This window comes from Bombus affinis, chromosome 9 (assembly GCF_024516045.1).
Source record: "Bombus affinis isolate iyBomAffi1 chromosome 9, iyBomAffi1.2, whole genome shotgun sequence".
In the NCBI taxonomy this organism is placed as follows: Eukaryota; Metazoa; Arthropoda; class Insecta; order Hymenoptera; family Apidae; genus Bombus; species Bombus affinis.
The window spans coordinates 9,213,733-9,232,832 of record NC_066352.1 but is presented as its reverse complement, the minus strand read 5'-3'; the positions used below and the strand labels follow the sequence as shown (position 1 = coordinate 9,232,832).

Genomic DNA, 19,100 nt, shown 5'->3' with positions numbered 1-19,100 from the left:
TAGCCATTTTAATATTTGGTAAGATACGAACGATCAGATGTATCATATACAACCTGATAAATCTCTAAAAGTTAGACAAAATTAATCATACCTTATCATAAAGGAAAGCAAATGAAAGAAGGGGTTAAAGGACAAAGCGACAACTAAATTACAAAGAAAAGTAGAACAGAAAGAAGCGAGTCACGATATGGCCATGAAGAGATAAGGGCAGGAAAGTGTAGCATAAATTGAAGCGTGAGTCGAGGGAAGTAACGAAGAAATGGGTTTTGCCTTCATTCAGAGTAGCCGTTGAGCAAAAGAACAGCTATGCTGAGTGAACGGAAGTACAAAAAAACGAATGAGAATGATATCGAAGGGAAGGACGAGGATCATAGAGGAGAGAAATGTAACCTTCTAGATTGTCTTCACGATGGTATGGATTTTCCTAACGTTAGACACCAGAGCCAGCAGGTACTTTTAAACGAACCTTCTCAACTCTGCCAGCTAGCGGTCTGTTACGCGTGACGTCAAGCCATCGGAGTTATAATAAAAAGAAGAGAGAGAAAAAAAAAAAAGAAAAAAACGAAAGCATATACATATATGCCCGTGTACCGTGTATGTTCAATTCTTTACAGATTGTGAAATTTTTACGAAATTTTTATTTCCACAATTTCCCACGTTTTTTTCCTCTTCTCTCTCTCTCTCTCTCTCTCTTCATCGTTATATCTTGTATAAAGTTTTACGATTCGACGAATTTCTTTTTTTTTTAGTTCTCGTTCGCTGTATCAGTATTTTTGCACTTTTTTGTTCAATTTTACGAGAAAGGTTGAGCTTCCGGCACGAAACTCTATTCGTATTTTATGGAAGGAAACGAGAACACCGGGAATTTTTCCGTTCGCGAATACTCATTATCGAGTGTTATTAGAAAACTTCGACTCTCGTCCGGTGAAATTCCTTTTGTTTCTCTCCTCCGCTCTTCTTTTTTGCATTATTTGTGGTGTGTATTTGTCCTTGATTGCATCGCGAAACGACGGTAGCAGGATCGATGCGCGCCTCCCGATCCTGGAATACATCGTTTGTATAGGTCGCGTTAAAATACGTGCTCTGGTTGTTGTGGCGAATTGTAAATCATGGCGCATTGAATTCTACCAACTGCATGTGCAATTCTACACGAACAAATAATGTTGATTTACATTGGTAACAGACTTCTAGAATTATTAGAAACGATAATAAAGTGTCTCTTTCGTATCTCGTCGTTAATGAAACAAATAATCAACGTGGTTCATGTGATCAATTAATTTCCTACAGATCATTAAGCAAGATATTTACTTTGAACATTGTGATTAAAATCCTATGACACGGGAAACAAGAAATTCGTAGTATATGTATAGCAAAGTGAAACGCAGACTTGCATTTAGCGATGAAAATTTCGTCTCTCTATCTGTCAAAGGATTTCCAGGATGTTTCTGAAACTTCTCAGACACGTCGACGAGTGATCGGTTTCGAACATGCACTACTTTTCGTCGAGCTTTATGGAATTCGATCGGGAATTCTTATTAGAATCGTTTCGGGTGTGAAAGCAAGCCGAGCACGATATAAATTCCGTCGCTTTGAGACGAAGATTGCGCGTTACATCTTTTTCCTACCATCTCTATCCAAACGTTGGAAACGTATCCATCGGCTGAAATTCGCCAGTGACACGAATTTCTTCGCCGAACGGATGGTTCGACGTTCTGGCGATTTTTCCGCGATTTTTTTAGACAAAGCGCCCCGTTTCCGGCGACACGACGATTCCAATTCGCGTTAAAACGCGACCACACAGAAAGAATAGCGGCGAAAGATTGTTTCGATGGCAAAAAGGATTCCGAGGGATTTGATGGATACTGACAATGTTTTAGAATACTCGAAAGTAGAGGATTTTTAGCGTTCAGATTTTTAATGAAAATTAATAATTGAGACGAAAATTCTGAGCAGCGACTAAATCTTTCGTAATTTCCACATGTTTTTATCAACACGGTGTTCCTCGTTTTTTTAAATGTCAGCTTATCACGAGCGTATCAGAAAGTTCGATAAATAATGAAAATCATAAACAGAGATGAAAGTTCCTTCTTTGACATTTTGACAATTAACGCAATTTGGCTTGAAGTTATTAAGTTTCGGTTTATTTGGAAAATTTTAAAAGTTCGTAAGGTCCGAAGAAAATTGTGAACAGCGATTAAAGTTCTTTCTTTCACGCTTTCAATTAACGCAGTGTCAAATTACTTGTTTCTTAAGTTCCATTTCATTTCACATCTATTCAATGTTTGGTAAAAAGTGAAAATTGTAGATGGCGCTTAACACTCGTTCGTACTTTTAACAGCATTTAATTGATACTTGAATTGGTACTTGTATTTTTCAAATAACCAAAGTCTTTCACGTAAAAACCCATCGACAATTTTCATACCATCAAAACATCGCTCAAAAGACAAAAATTGTAGGACATTTGAAAAATGACGGTATTAATCAAACGCTTGAATATGTCATGAAATTACGTGGTTGATTATACTTTATTGTTAGAATGTGCGAGGTTAGGTTCATCGAGGTAACATTATAATAAAGCGGAACAACTAACTTCGTTAACTGATGAATTGTTCAAAATGTCTCATTTATGGACGCGCACGGATTGGCTTCGTTGAATCAGATACGAGTATTATCTTGCGCGCTAATAATCCATCTTGCAAATATAATTTTCCAAGCGTCATCCAACCATCATTCTGGTTCTCCAACATGGCCCACAGTTTCTATAGGACCTTCTCATTAAATCGAAAAATAAACCGATTCGCGTATCGCTTATAATATTATCTGTGAACTTTTATGTATTTTACTGGAAACGTGTTAAATTCGTAACTATAGTATAGTCAAGTATATAACTTAAACTAAGAGTTTTAAACGTTTTCCAATATAGGGCGCATTTCCAATGGAGCGCGAATTTGTGGTTTCCTTTGAGCATTTCAGCTATGAGCAGGAAAATAAAAGTTTAAATCAAAGTTTAAATCAGTTTGAAGATTTCCTATTGGAGGATCGCGTAACGTGAAATTAAAGTTGAAGGTAAAATTACGATACAAAACTCGGCTTTTCGGCCAATTCGTCTCAAGTTGTGTTTAACGTTCTTTCGATCGAATATCGTGTATTCGTGTTTTGACAGGCAAACATTTACTATTAGGTCGTCCGAAAAGTTTCTTTCGTTTTATAAGTAAATAAATAATAGATACACGATATTTTTAGTTTTATATTATTTTATCGAATTACGTATGATTCATTTTGTTTTATCAAGATAAAGATCACAACGTTCGACAGATTAGGTTTCATGTTTGTATAAAGCACGTAAAAATATAAAAGACGTGTCTGTAAAAGAAAGACACTTTTCGGACAACCTAATACTTTTATTTTGTTTGATATTTCCTTATTATCGTGATTAATTGATACATACCATTGTCAAGCCGAATACGTTGCATTACTCGATTAAGAATCTGGCCTGCGTTCTCTGAGTCATTCTCGACCGAATCCTCGTCTTCTATTGTAAAGAAGTTTCTTAAATTCGAGGAGAATAACACGAAGAAATCAATAGCGATCTACACGGCACGTATCTTGTTTTGAAGCCATGCCAAAGTTGTTCTTAGAGCGTTAGAAGTCCTTTTGCTTGTTAAAACAATAAGATTATGATATTAAAGTTCATACGCTGCGATCGGGTTAATATAATGTTGCAAACACATTAATGTTGTTATATTACATTAATAATTATTACCTGGAAGGAGAGAATTCGTGATCCACTTACATCTGATAAATTTAATATAATTACTTAACTGCAGGAACCGAGTTGCTGAGAGAATTCTCGAGATCGAGAATAATCATCCTCCTCCATGGTATTCAACGTTGATTAAATTAATATTCATTTACTCTGCGTCGTACATTACGTTGATTCCATCAGTATTCTCTGTTCTGGCTTTATCCTAGAGTTGTTTTAACAGTTTTATAGCGATAACCCGTAAAGCTTGATCTTATCGAGCCGTTCCATCACGAGATCCACTTCTTCTTGGCACGTTATCAACTGGTCAATTGTAATAACATTTTTATTTCTCGTCTATATTCTGCATACACGTGGAAGCCATTCTTGTTCTCGAATTTATTAAACTTTGATGTATTCATTCCTCAAGTTTTCTCGTATTCCTATTATTGGTGAATTCGTTCGTGAGTCTGGTGAATGATATTGGAATATGGAACATGAATAGTACGAATTCAAATATATAATTTACTTTCGCGTATCTATCTTTGCGTCTTCGTTGCAGAAATGCGAGATTAGTATTTAATCAAAATTATTAACAGGAAGAATAATATTCGTAAAATAAGATGGAGTGTCGTGTTTGTTATCTTCAATTTATTACTTCAAAGAATTTATCAATAGGAGGAATAATATTCGTAAATAACGCAGAGCTTTTGTTTTTGCTTGTTGTTTTTGTTACGTAATAAAAATTATCTACTGAAGAACTTATTTCCAACTGAAAATGTGAACGAAAAAAACTACGCCATGTACTTTATTTTTTAAACGTTCAATAACAACTTGCTGGTTATACCAACGAAATAATCGTTATATTTTACAAATATTAAATAAAAATCTTAATTATCCAATTACTTTAGTTCTACGAATGTATTCGTTGTTCGACTATAAATTGCTCGGTTAAATGTACATAATCGAACGATATTCCTCGAATCATCGATCATTCAGAAAAATATACACTCTTTACTCTACAAATTGCTCGAACCATATCCAGAGTAATAATGTGATCAATTTCCAAGAGCAACGCCATCTTCTGCAACCTATGGCACACCGTTTTGCCTCTTTATAGGCTCACTGGGGAGAACCACCACAGTAACCGCTTTCTAATTGCACGTAATGTGACCTGAAATTCCGCAAAACTTCTTCGAAACGAATCCATCGATCGAGTAATGTCGTCAAATTCATTAAAATCACTTTAAGCTTACAACTTTTATCGGATTTCCATCGACGATACTTCGGATACTTCGCTGGTTGGCGGCTCTCACGATCTTCCTTATCGAAATAATTAATCTGTAAGACCACTTTATCGTAGAGTCCGATCTGCCGGAAGGTAGTTAGCGTGAGCTCGTAAATTATAGCACGCCAACTGTCACGATTTTCGGTGGAATGTAGATGTGCCACTATGTCCGGGGAATATCCCCTAAGATAAACGCCGGAAGCATTAGCAATAAAGCGGACAGAGAAAGGGTTAACACGAACGAGATGGATACATCGGTTTGGGATTGTGTTCTATGGGAGTTGGAATAATGAGAGATGCTATGGTTTATTAATAGCGACGATGTTCGAAGGAGCGGAATACAATGGATTGAATTATCAATGCTAATGGCGGAATAATATGATTCTATTTTTTTAATTCTATTTGCGATCGCGTGGTGGCAAGGTAATTATATTTAATTATAATTTCGGTAATTTATTTGCGTCACTTATTTGCGTAAATCGTGTCAATCTGCGATAACGAATATATTTGGAAACTGATTTTCCTTTATACGAAATTTGAAATAATTTGAAGCTTTGTCCAAGTAGAACTATAGCGTTATGAAGAATTATAGGTTTAACGAGCAGGTAGTAGGAATTTCGTTCTCTCCTATTATTTGTGGTCACATTAGTCGTTTACATTGATTATTGTCGTTTGCAAAAAAAAAAGAAGAAAAAGATTGTAAATTGCTACATAATTTAAAGCTACATAATTTAGGTAACAACGCGATAGTTCTTGTATATGAATCTGTGCATTGTGTTTTTATATCCGACTATTGCATCGAGCTATGACTTTCTTCATTGTCCTTTATAGTAATTTTCATATTAAATTGTTACGTATAAATAGCAAGACATCTTGAATTCATAAAGATCAAATACAAAAATAACGTGCGTCAATAGATCGAACGATTTCTTCGATATACAATTTATAAATAAACTGCAACAACAGCCATCGACATCCGTTTCTACCGATGTCCGCGATTCCTTCATTCATCCCGTTTTCGACAATTAAAAAAAATATCCGCCTCATTGGTAAAGAAAATTAGTAAATAATCGCCACGTCGTTGAACATCTCAAATAAATGAAGTTTCCTATTTACAACGAGCGCCCTCATGTAAAATTAGAACTTCGTGTTTCCTGCATCAATTTAAGCATCGCGAATGCTCGCAAACATTTCTCGTTGATTAACATACGATAAAAGACGAAATCGAAAAGCACGACGATCGTAACGTTCGACATTCGCCAATTGTATAAATTAAATGAGCAGAGGTAGAAAATGATGTTTGAGGTTAGGTAGCAGAGTAAGACGAAGATAGAAAGACTGTAATAGCGTATCGAATGCATTATTCAGATCGCATATATCGATTTATAAGTGTGTCCTGAAACTAATAGCTAAGTAGTAGTGGTAAGTAAATATAGCTGTAGCGAACTGACAAGCACAGCTTTCCGGCGGAGGAATATCGACGCGAAGTTTCACGATTATCGCCTAACCTCCTCCGGGGACGAGAACCAGGTCGTGGATATAACCCTTTACCTTTGGTCTCATGATATTCGTCTAATTTAATTCCGTATGGATCAATTACGGGTTAAACGCGGTGGGAATCATTGCTCTTAACGTTATTCTACCTCGATAATCTCCGTGGAAACTGGCGGTGATCTAATACCATCGAATGGTAACTGCTCGATAAATAAGCTTCCGCGAAATTTTTTTGTTCCTCCTTGGTAAGTTTCGTCGTCTTTTGGTTGAGAGTCATTCTCTTATCGTTGGATCACATGTAACGCGCCTTTTCTACTTGTCAGTTTTATTTTATTGAGCGTTTTCCTAGCGAAATTATTTCGTAATTTTCTTTAAAATTACGAAAAAAGGGACAAAGGGAAGTTTCGTATATCATTAACGTTATGAATAAGACACAATGAACGAACATTCAGATACGAAACATTCGGAATTTAATATAAAATTACTCGAGAGCAAATACGCTTTGATTTATGGAAATATGTACATACATACAGAGTTCTATAATTTTCTTTTTTTATTCTGCTATTTTGTTAATCTTCAAATTAGAGCTACGTTATAGTTAGTTTCAACTTTTTCAACTTTCTATGAAATCTTGTGAAAAATTAATATTCGTATCGATATATTTATCGATGAATTTAGAGATATCGTATGGAGCTTCAACGCAGAAGCAACATGTTAATAAATTTCTTTCCTGTAATCAATTTTATTGATTGTCTTCTTAACACTAGAACTATCGATAGTTAATGCGAAGCTATTTCTATTAAAACCAGTCAAAATAACTGGTCTTTAAAAAATACGTGATAATAGAATATTTTTATATTTATTGATTTGTTACTTTTTTACAGAAGGAATTCCATATTATATAGTACATTTTTGGTATTATTAATCCATCTGGGACCATCATCTCTAAATGAGGGTTGACACATTTATAAAATTGTAGAACCAGTCATTTTGACTGCTGTGGTATTTCTAGTGTTAGCATCTAGCGATCTAGCGATCGATCCGGATTTTCCTGATATCATCGCATTGAATGATACGCAATAAAATGGTACTTTGGCAAGTACCAGTCATTTTTAAATAGTCAGTTAAATATTTATCTCTATACGCTATTATGTTAATACTTCTAAAGTAATATTTTAATGCGATTTTTTCAATTAGCCATTTCATAAATCTTCCTGAGAATTTTTTAGTTCGGCTCAAATTTTACAAATTACGTGCAACAAAAATCCGCCCATTCTCTAACGTCTATTCATCGACTTAACATTGCGCTCGTTATCATTTTGACAAACTCTATTTCATCCATATTTTTCGCGCAATGTCGTCACAAAAGCGTATTAATTAGATATTCTCCTTTAGAAAGCTAGATTACTCGTAGTAAAAGCTATTTAATTTCTTTAATCTTTTAATATTTGTGCATTGCGCGATGCTGTTCGTAGTATATTTGCGCGCGTGCGAACACAGGGACCGCGTAATCTCATTTCGTTGGTTAATTAACGTAGCTAAATGCGTAGTAAGGCAGAGGATAGTTGATGTATCATAATCGCGTTAAATCTATTATTATTTCCTCTACTTTGTACAGCGTATGGCGTTGATTATTCGATTGACGTCGTTAAGTCTTTCTTTCAAGGGTAGCTAACGTAATTCTCGTCCCCTTTTATAAAGCTCGAACGTTATAACGTTTCCTTTGAGACGCTTTCGCCTTCATTTACTTATCTGTGCTTTTATTTTTAGTCGCGTCTTTAAGTACCTTATCGGATATATTCCATTTTGATAGCAATTGGCTGCTGTAACCTGTTAACCGGGTCAGTTCTTGATCGGACGCCTTTCCGGGCATCGAACGAAACATTTATGAAACGAGGTTTAGTCTATTTTAAATTTCCTGAATTGAGTGTATATTATAACGAGTTTGTAGAAACTACAAGAAGAGACGGAGGAATGGTTTAAGCGAGGAAATTTAATTTTAGTCCAATTGATTTTTATCCTAGTGAATGGACATATATGATATATTGATAATTACAACATGTGACGTATGAAAAATATCAACGAGTAGATATATGTATAGAAAAATGATGTAAGCGACAAAACCTTTAATTTTGAAAATATATAAATTTGATTTTTTATTTTTAATCGCAAAGTAACATCCACATCATATCACCAGTGATTATGAGTATACAAAATTTGTTAACACAGCGTTGAAATTCACAGATATGAAAGTTTTAAAAGAATCTCATGTAATTAATAAGAAAATTTTCAATTCATCTTTCATCACAGTAGTTGACGAATGAATAATATTTTATCTTGGTATCTTATCAGACGTAATATCTTGCTCACGAATACTGTACAAAAGATTTAAAAGAATTGCAGCGCATCAGTTAGAAAAAGGAAAGAAGCCTCGAAGATCATCCGTTCAATCTCCGGACATAAAACCAGGCGAATGAATTTCAAATGTAACACCTACTTCACGCCAGGGAAATTAATTACACGAGGACGATTACGGGATCGGCGGGTGAATTTATCAAGCCATCTCGAAACGTCGCTGACACTCCGGTGAAAAACGTTTCTGTCGGACGCAACTTGCTCAATTATCGCCGGTGGCCACGGAATGGGACCAAGTGCATAACCCCGCCACGTAATTTCATTTTTTGCCAGCCGAGTCGCGTATTAGCCGATGTCGAAAAGTTGAAGAGGCGCTGCTCGTCCTTCACTGGCAGCTTCGGCCACAAACTTTCCAGTTGAATTTATCGCGACCATTCGATCTTCGTGGCAAAATTCCATGTCGTCTAACAATCATTCTTCTCTTCCTTCCCTTTTTCTTCCTTTCACTTCCACTCCCTTTGTTTTTTGTATTTCGTTTTGCAACAGCATGTTGTTCGCAGCGCACTGCGACAGCCAACGTATATGATAGCCGAAGATTTGTATCGGCGGCGTCTCTGGGGCCTTTTGTCGTTGGGGACGTTTTGCACGCGCGGAGAAGAAACGTCGACGTGGGGATTTCCAAATGTAAAATGGAGCTATTTTTATCTGGCTCGTATGTGCGCATCCCATTTAGTTTGTTTTATATTCTAAATATGATGTGGTTTTGCTGTTTCCCTTTCCTATGGAAATTCGAGTCCGATAAGAATATTTTCTCGTTTATTATCTAAGTTTAGATAATATACAAATCTTTAGCTGGAATGATTAGTGACTCATACTAAATATACATAGATATATATTAATTCATTACTAATTCATCATTATTTGGTATATGAGAAATAAAAGTAAAAATTGGAGAATTCGATTACATCGTGTTTAAGTTATTTTGTACTCTGAATGTGATGTTTCTCATGTATTTTTGAAATGGGAATGGGAGCTTGATAAGGATAGTTGTATGTGTACTTTTAACATGTACCTTTGAGCTTTCTTTTTTATTGATATTTTGCGTTTAACATTCATCGGTCGTGAAATTACAGATTTTATGATATTACTCTATGAAAAATACAAATAAAAATTCGTTCCCATTGCCTCGCGTTTACTTTACAGATTTCTCTAGATTTATAGAATCAAGATAACTCTCGCACAATGCAAAACCATGTTTCCCACCATCTTCTTCTACAAAAATGAATCTATAGAAATGTACCAGTTAACTGCGGAATTTAGTTTTATTGTGGAAATCTTTCATGGGATTAGGTCGTGGAGTGGGTAAGTACAAACGACGACGAGTATAAAGGTAAAATGCACCGAAATAAAGTTTTTGTTTATGCGTTCGCCAAACGTAATTCATTGAATAAGACGAATATCGAAATAATTCTACAAACGATCATGTTATCGACGTGTGTGTGATAGTTTGCGTCGTTGGGACATTTCAGAAGCCATACTGGTTTTGCGATGAACGATCAGTGTCCGAAACATTTAACCTTTGGATCGACTACGCGATTAAGTTCGATTTACGATCTCCATTGGACAGACAATTACAACCTTGTTGAGGCGCGATTACGCCAAGCGACCAAGAACATAGAACAAGGCTAAAAGCATTCAGTCGTATGGTATGAGCTCGTTTAGTATAAACGGCCATCGAACAATTTGTTCGTAATTTGGCCAAAGGGTTTCTTCATGACGAACCCGAGCGGACGTTGTCAGATATCGGACGAAGCATGTATTAGGTCATCCCATAAGTTTGTTCCATTTTCCGAGCGGTTATATATGTTAAGATTGTTTACATACCTTTCAGTTTCATGGAAAAACGTAATCCCCCTCTCGTTGTACAATTTCTTCCCATTTTTCAAGTGCATTGGTCCCTTATCGCCGTATGTTTATAAATCGACACATGAAATGTATACACAAAAGTCGACACAAACTTATGGGATGACCTAATAAAATGCTCAATGCTTATCTTCTTGTGCTCCAATCAAAAGCAATGTCCATCGCTCTCGCTTTCTTAAACAAAATTGTCCTTAACGAATCAGTTCATCTCGTAGCCTCAGACACAGCCATCCCTAGTTTTCCTCTGCCACATCAGTAAAACTATTTATGATATTTCTTAATGTAGATAAAGCAATAATCTTTTTAAAATCTATTTCAAAATTTGCTATTACACCTGATATAAATATTGTTATTCTTGAAATTATTAAAATATATTCTTTATATTTTAAATCAATTAATATTTCATAATTAATTAATAAATAAATTCCAGCAGTTACTAATGTCGAAGAATGAACTAAAGAAGAAACAGGTGTAGGAGCTATTATTGCAGCAGGTAATCAAATTATAAATATTAATTGTGCACTTTTTCTAAATACTATAACTAAAAATATTAATAAAATTAATAAATTTATATTATATAAAATTAAATTTCATCTACCAAAAATTATTATAAAAAAAATAATTATTAATAATCTTGAATCACCTAAACGATTTAAAATTACAGTTATTATTCCTGAATTAAAAGCTAAATTCTTTTGATAACAAATAATTAAACAATAAGAAATTAATCCTAATCCATCTCACCCTAACAATAAAGTTAATATATTAGGACTCAAAATTTAAGAAATTATTGATAACAAAAACAATATTATTAAATAATAAAAACGTTTAATTTATTTATTGTTGTGGCGGTATGAAAACTAGGTATGAAAACTCAGTAAAAGTCAGTCATTCTCTATCTTTAGAATAATCAACACCTTTTACCCAGTTTCTACCCTTAGACCGGTCGCGTACTTGGCGTATCAGTGTAACTAGGTTTTACACAAAGTTGTTGGAGTGAGTTGTGATTTATGTGTGTTAATTCAGTGTATATTCCATTGTGATAGCTGAATTCATCATAAAGTTTAATAAAGGCAAAATTGATAGTTGTGCTACGACCCAGGTATTTTATTTTATCATCCAACCCTCGACTTTACGTGACAGGCTGATGACGGAGATAAAGATGTGGCGGCAATCGGCGACAATGTATATCGCTGAAGCGAAGGGTCTAATGAGCCATCAATATCCCAACGGTCCTTCCGCCGAATGTTCCAGAAGAAGACGTGAGTGACAACGGTCGCGGACGTCTAACAAACGCGTGGATAGTGGGGATATAAAGGACAAGAATCGGATCCGATCGAAAGTCAAGTTGTAAGAGCTTCAGTCTTGGAAAGTCACGGCTGGATTTCGGGAGTAAATTTTAATTAGTGTAAACAAAGCGTTAAGAAATAAATTCTCTCTTTCTCCTTTAGTATTATTTTTCATCTTCGATTTCCTTCTTTTTATTTTACGTGACAAGTGCCGCCACAATAACATCACACTTTACTTTTATACAACAAGTGCAAATACAGTGCTGGATTACTCTAACGCTTGATCTATTAAACCTCCTTCACCTTGAGCGTTAAGTCATTCGAGGCACGCGATATCGACCGATCGGTTTGACCTGACCGGTTGCTCTTTAGTCGAGGATTCGCAACAATCGTAGTAAAGCAAACGCGTGTCACCGATGGGAACCCGTGGCAGTCAGCGCGTTAGTTTTACTAGTCACAATTAGTCTAGACGCAGTTTTAAGCACTGAAACGAGCTATAACGTTCTCGCTCGCTGCTTGCTGAATTTACGATCGTTTTCTGTCTTTTCCATTCACGTGTATGGCGTGAATATACAAAATACCGGCTGTATTTTACTGTGAAAAATACCGAAATTCTCTAGGTGACTGTTAGAATCTGGGATTTCAGGTAGCCGCGGAACGACAGAGGTGAACAGCGGTGTAGTAAAAGTGCATGAATATTCATGACGTCAAAAGCAGCGTACGTCGTAAAGTCGATCCACGTCCTGTCTGTCTTGCGAGGCCTACGTTCGTAAAATGTACACGTGATGCTCGAACGTAATACGATAGCTGGATTCTTAAAAATTTGTTGTACAATGAATTCGTGCTATATCGATTGAATAATCAATGGCAAAGTGAAGATAAAGATTGCGAATAAAGTATGGTGTGTGTGTATGTGTGTGTATATTATTGTGTACAGTAGCGTATATATATAGGGATGGATTTAAGGTTTTTCTATAATTTTTAAAATATTGCATTTAATATATCTATAACGTAATTAACATTTCTTTTTATACAGAGTCCTTCGGTAGGACGAGATTTTTTTTAGTGACTGGATAAGTGATTTTACGCGTTGTGAACGACCGGTGGAAATTCCAGGAACGTAATTATTCGTGGAGGATTCTCGCGGGCTCTAATTGTTACTCAAGGGATTGAGCAATCTATCTTCTGATTATATTAGAGGTCGGAGAACCCTGCCAGTTATGAGAGCCAAGGCTGTCTCAAAACTCGAGGTATTTGCATTTAAAAGATACGAAAGCGAACCTCTGTAGATTGATATAATTATTCACGCGGTATTAATGATATAATTGTTGTGTAAGATCGGAATCGTAGAAAATCTTTTCCTATGATTCAGTACGATTACGAACATTTCATGCTACGAGAATGAAAAGTAACATGGAATCTTGGCTAACGCAAGTATCAATACTTTCAGCCACTGTATATCTTAAAATTACCAGTTTGTAAGATGTATCTAAATGCACTATGCACAAATCGGTATAATTCAAATGATATTAACTAAACTAAATAGATCAACATAATTGTGTCTGTCTAAATAAAAATCAATATCGATTTTAGTAAAAATTACTTGGAAGTTTACAGCAACGATGCAAGCAGAAAGATCCAAAATTCGTCACTTCCATGAGTTCTGACAGTTCTATTATTAAATAACAAGCAAATTTTAACAGCAATATCGACGCAATTAAACTAAATTTTTATAATCATAAAGACTAATCAAGACCTGCAAAAGGACATCCCATTCGCTGCGCTATTCTCTCCCTTCCATCGCCACAAGCTATCCACCTGGCAAAAATCTAACTGACAATTTAGCTAGCCCGTATTCGAGTAATTAAATTTGCCCCATTAAAACTGTCTGGCTCCACCGACGCGAGTAACCTCCTCCAAAATCCCGGTCTTTCATCTTCATCGCATCGAACATAACAGACACAAAGCAAGCACAACTCGTTCCACCCATTGTGTAATGGCTTGAAGCAACTGCGAGATAAACGCAATTATCTGCTAATAACAGGCCGGGTCGATGTCAAAGCAGATTCGAAACGAAGCAGAACGTGGCGAGGCCAAGGGGAATGAAACTGTCAAACTGAGAAAAAAATACGAAGATTAGAAAAAGGTTGGAAAGCGAATAATCGTTTGAAATTGGGTGCATAAGGTCGCGTGACGGATCCCGAGCACGAAGAAATCGATACACAACTCTTCCTGCCGGTGCTAATGCGATTTGTACGCCGACCAATCAACGGATTAACCGTGTTTAAGGGATTTTCGCTCGGACGATGGAACTGGAAATTACCGGCGGAATATCGATTTTCATGTTCGACGCGAGATTCTTCTTCAATCTTTTATTACGATAGGTTGCCGATTGATCTGTTCTTTTTAATATTCATAGACATCGATCGGTGTCATCTTGATTGGAGGAGATGGTCGTTTTTGTTTAAGAATTATTTTGTAGAAATAGTTTCTTTCTCTAAGCCTGGAAAATCTATTATTTTGTCAAAAGGTTGTTTAAAAGATCAAAAATAGTTTAAGAAAGAAACTTGTAGACAATGTGGTTCTTGTAGAATTATGTAAAATATTGTTTGATTATATTGTTGGGTATTTGATATGTATATATATATTTTTTTAATAGTTTGAATTTTTATACTCTTTGTAGTTATTTCGTTGTTGGGAAATGTTATTGTTAATCAAACTCGAGTCTTTACCTTCAATTCTCTGTAGCATTTTCCTGGAAATAGTAATTGCTCGAATTTGATTATTATTGTTACTAACTGACAGAAGTTCATAACAGAGAATTTTCTTCCAATCGCTTCTAAATTCAAGGAAAAGTTCATCGATTTTCAAAGATATTTTAGATCTTCTAAATTAACTTATTTTTTTTTAAGTTCTTAAACAACCGGTCGGTTGCAGTTTTCTGTTTCGGTCTCTTTTTAATTTTTTCCTTCTGTTATTCCCAGCCTTCTAATTTCTTTAAAATGTTACCCGTTGTAATTTAACCGATATGTTAAAAATGAGACACATTTTTACTACAGCTTGTATCGTGTATTTCTTTCAAAAACAAATATTTATTTTTAGTAAAATATACTTTTCATGAGTATAGATGGCAAATTTTATTAAACGATATTTTTACATCGTTTTAATCGTAAATACTTTTATTCGATGTCGAATAAAATATATTGGGTCCTCGATGAATTGAAACGAAGAACATGAGAGGAGTATTCCGTACAGATACGTGGAATGTTGAAATTAATTTTTCATTTACGCCATTTTTATCTATCTTTCTTGAATCAAATCTATTGACTTTTTGATCACATCACGAATATCAGTCATCTTTATTTTCTCCTCTCTCTCTCTCTCTCTCTCTCTCTCCCTCTCTTTACTTCTTTTTTCGTCGCTTTTTTACTGCCTGCTAAATTGAAATTAAAAATGAAGGTAAGAATCGTGAAAACAGTGGACGGGCTGAGATTAATTTTCCGCGTTCGCTTTCCTCCTTTTCACCAGACATGAAATGTATCGTGTCTTTTGATAAATTGAAACTGAGCGCGGGAAAAAGAGAGAACCGAGAGAACGCGGAATGATATTGAAATTAACTTTTTACATTTGCTCTGCGTTTCAAACTACGTTGCTCTCGGCTGTATCGAATTCGTTTATTTTTCCAACCAAGATACGAAACGTTCTTTGTTCCTCGGAAACATTAAAGCAGTGTTCAGGCGATCGATAATATTGTCAACTATTGTACCTTTTACTTCCGAGCTGGCCCATTGATATACGCAACGATTTTTAAGCAGATGAATTTTTATGAATTTCTGCATATCTTTTATGTCAACGGTTAGATTATTCTCCGTAATAAAAGATATTAAATTAGCAAAAGGTTCGATTTCGGAACAAATACGATGTAAACAATAAGCATCGTTGTTTCACTTCTATGGAACACGAGAAAGCATACAACTCAGATACCAAGCTATTTCTTAGCTTCTACGATACGGATCGAGATGAGACATATCCTATTTTCTTTTCTAACTACTAACATATTATACGCTATAGACATCATACAGCAGAGGAAACTTCAGCAGTCTTTTCGTGATGCGAGTACAAACAGACAAACAAACGGACAGACACAAGTTCCACAAAAATTAGTTTCTCGGATTCTATAGCTTATGGGTCGTTCCTGAACGATTGTTTCATTTCTTTTTCTTATTTAACGTATAGACGCAGCTCTCCTACTGTTTTATTATGTGTATGGATATTATTGTCCAGCTGGACAAATTGCAAAGTACAAATTAAATAATAAAAAAGAAATTTAAGGTAATCGCATATTGACAATATGCAATTGATCGTCTAGAGAGTCTTACGTACGATAATTTTGAGAAGCTTAAGCTGCTTTTAATTAAATATTGGAAATAACATTGGCAAGAATATTGATCGTCTGAACGCTCTTTGATAAATCCAGGAAATTTTTTTAATGCATTTGCTCCGCGTTTTGTTTCCTTTCGAAGAGAAATAAAATACAGCAAGCAGAGAATAATAACGTGTGTCGGTAGCTGCCAAACATTGTCATGAAATTTTGGACAATTCTTCATAGGAGAAGATATTTATTTGTGTGTACATAATTTCTATGATTATATGTATAATATAATGCCTGATTTTTATCATAATATTTAATATTTGAAGCGTTGTTGCTTACATGTAAATTAATTGAAATTTCCATTGAAAGTAGAAAGTTTAGAATTTGTGGAATCTTACCACAAGGTCTCGAACGTTCTTTACGATCTCGAATATCAGCTCCTTCATTGGACAAAGAGGCCCGATATTGATTTAATTATTTAATAAAAATTCGCCCGATATCGATTTATTCGCTCAAAAGAAACCATGCAATATCGTTAAATTTCTGAATAGAAGATTCGTTTAATAGAAAATTATATTCGAACGATTTTAACATTGCGAAAGGTGTTGTTCGTGTGCCATTCAATGATAGTTCTTCCTTTCATTTATATTCCTATGATTTGATATAGAAAATGACGACCTACACATATATACGATAGATTTTCGAGTAAATTATTTATTCATTTTACGTGTGCGCAATTAAAGAGAATATCGACGCGTTGATTAATTGGCGTATTGCGATTTTCAACGAATTAAAACGGATACGATACATACGCTAAAAGTGCAACATTAATGCACATTAAAATATGCAAAAATGTTGTAATTCATTTGGTAATTTGCACCGGCTGGTCGGGCACACCAGCATCCACGGTTTTTGTTAAGCAAATTTCCCATTTTACGCGTTATTTGGCTCGCATTACCGCGTCGCGGATCACTTTAACACCGATAACTTCTTCAAACGCATTAGCACGCGCAAATATTATGCGACCAGAGTTGCAAACGAATAGCCAGCCGATTTCGGCATTCGGGTGTTTGCAATTCACTTCAATGTTGCTAGTCAAACAGTTGGTCTTAGTTGCGGCCTCTCTACTAAATTAACAAATAACCCCCGAGTCTGTTATCGATCGTTTTCAAATTACGTGCCAAACTTCAACGTTCACTGGAATCGGCCAAGTGAAATTTGGATGGATCGTGAAATATCCGAATTGCCGCAGCTTCCACCTACGCAACGTGTAATTCCTCGTTTTCATCAAGTACGTAATTATCGTAACCATTGTTTGATACAAAGTTTTGTTCATAAGTATTGAAAAATGGCGAAATGGAAAATATACTGTACACTGTTCTTAGTGCAACTGAACAACCGGAGTGCAAATAGAGATTTCTTCTAACTCGTAATCCCATGATAATTCTTCTAATATCACCACATTTTGAAAATAGTTCATATATTTGTCAGCCCTTTGATAATACTCAACGAAACAAAAATTACAAGGTGTTCTTTTATATTTATCCAGTCCCATGATAATTCTTCTAATATCACTCTAACTCGTAAACAATGTTATGTTAGTGTAAAATATTAGATCGTCCTAAAAGTTTCTTTCGTTTTATAAGGAAACAATAGATAGGCAACATATTTTCTTTTATATTATTTTATTTACGTATGTACAGTTTTGCTTTTGTTCTATTACTATAAAATGGATCACACGTAATATAATAAAATAGTATAAAACAACAAATGTTGCTCACCTATTATTTCCTTACAAAACGAAAGAAACTTATGGGACAACCTGATACTATCAGTTAAACGATATCATCTACGATGCAAACAGTATCATCCAAAAGGATGATAATAAAAATTAACCTAATAAAAATTAGGTTGCCCAAAAAGTTTCTTTCGTTATATAAGGCAATGTTTTTTGTTTTATATTAATTTATTGAATTATGCAAGAAAATAACAATAGAAATATAACGGAATGGATCATAGCTAATTCAATAAAATGATATAAAACAGAAATTGTCGTTCATCTATTATCACCTTATGAAACGAAAGAAACTTTTCGGACAACCTAATGTTTACTTTGTTTCATGATTTTCTACAATGGACGAAGTAAATTATTAACAAATTGTTCAAAAACGTCCTCTATTACAAATGATACATTAACATTATTTTTTATATGTACAGTGTGTACAAAGAATACACTGCATGTACTCACTTACAATATTACTCATTACACAGTAGTATAATGAAAAATCAGTCAACATCCTTCTGATTTTATCATCTTTTACCTACACCATGATAAACCTTCCTATCGAAAGAGATAAACGATTGATCAAGAGCATACTCGAAATAGGACGAAGGAAAAAAGGGAGAGAGAGGCGTGAAAAGGCAGTGAAAGGATACAGAAGAGCCGATGGAGGGCTGCTGATCAAGACACAGGCCCCACTTGGAATTCGTAATTTCGGTGAAGGATACTGCTGAGCGTGGCGATTTTCGCGGCCGGATTATCATAGAAAACAAGAAACGCGAAGGAAAAAGGGTTCTGTTACGTCGCCCCCTTTGAATTTGCTGGCTCGAGTAATGAAAAATGCAAACACCGGCGAC

At 35.1% G+C, this 19,100-nt stretch overlaps 1 protein-coding gene and 1 long non-coding RNA gene across 2 annotated transcripts; one reads left to right on the top strand and one right to left on the bottom strand.

The window, feature by feature from the left end:
- Nucleotides 1-11,020: 11,020 nt before the first annotated feature.
- Nucleotides 11,021-11,623, bottom strand: LOC126920530 (NADH-ubiquinone oxidoreductase chain 5-like; the record flags this gene model as incomplete). Its single annotated transcript, XM_050731076.1, is given in 1 exon segment — nucleotides 11,021-11,623. A coding segment is annotated over 1 exon segment (588 nt), but the record flags the coding sequence as incomplete, so codon positions are not given.
- Nucleotides 11,624-12,475: 852 nt separating this feature from the next.
- LOC126920532 (uncharacterized) lies at nucleotides 12,476-15,183 on the top strand. Its single transcript, XR_007711987.1, has 3 exons — nucleotides 12,476-12,992; nucleotides 13,128-13,341; nucleotides 14,136-15,183. It is a non-coding gene; the product is annotated as an uncharacterized LOC126920532 (long non-coding RNA).
- Nucleotides 15,184-19,100: the final 3,917 nt, after the last annotated feature.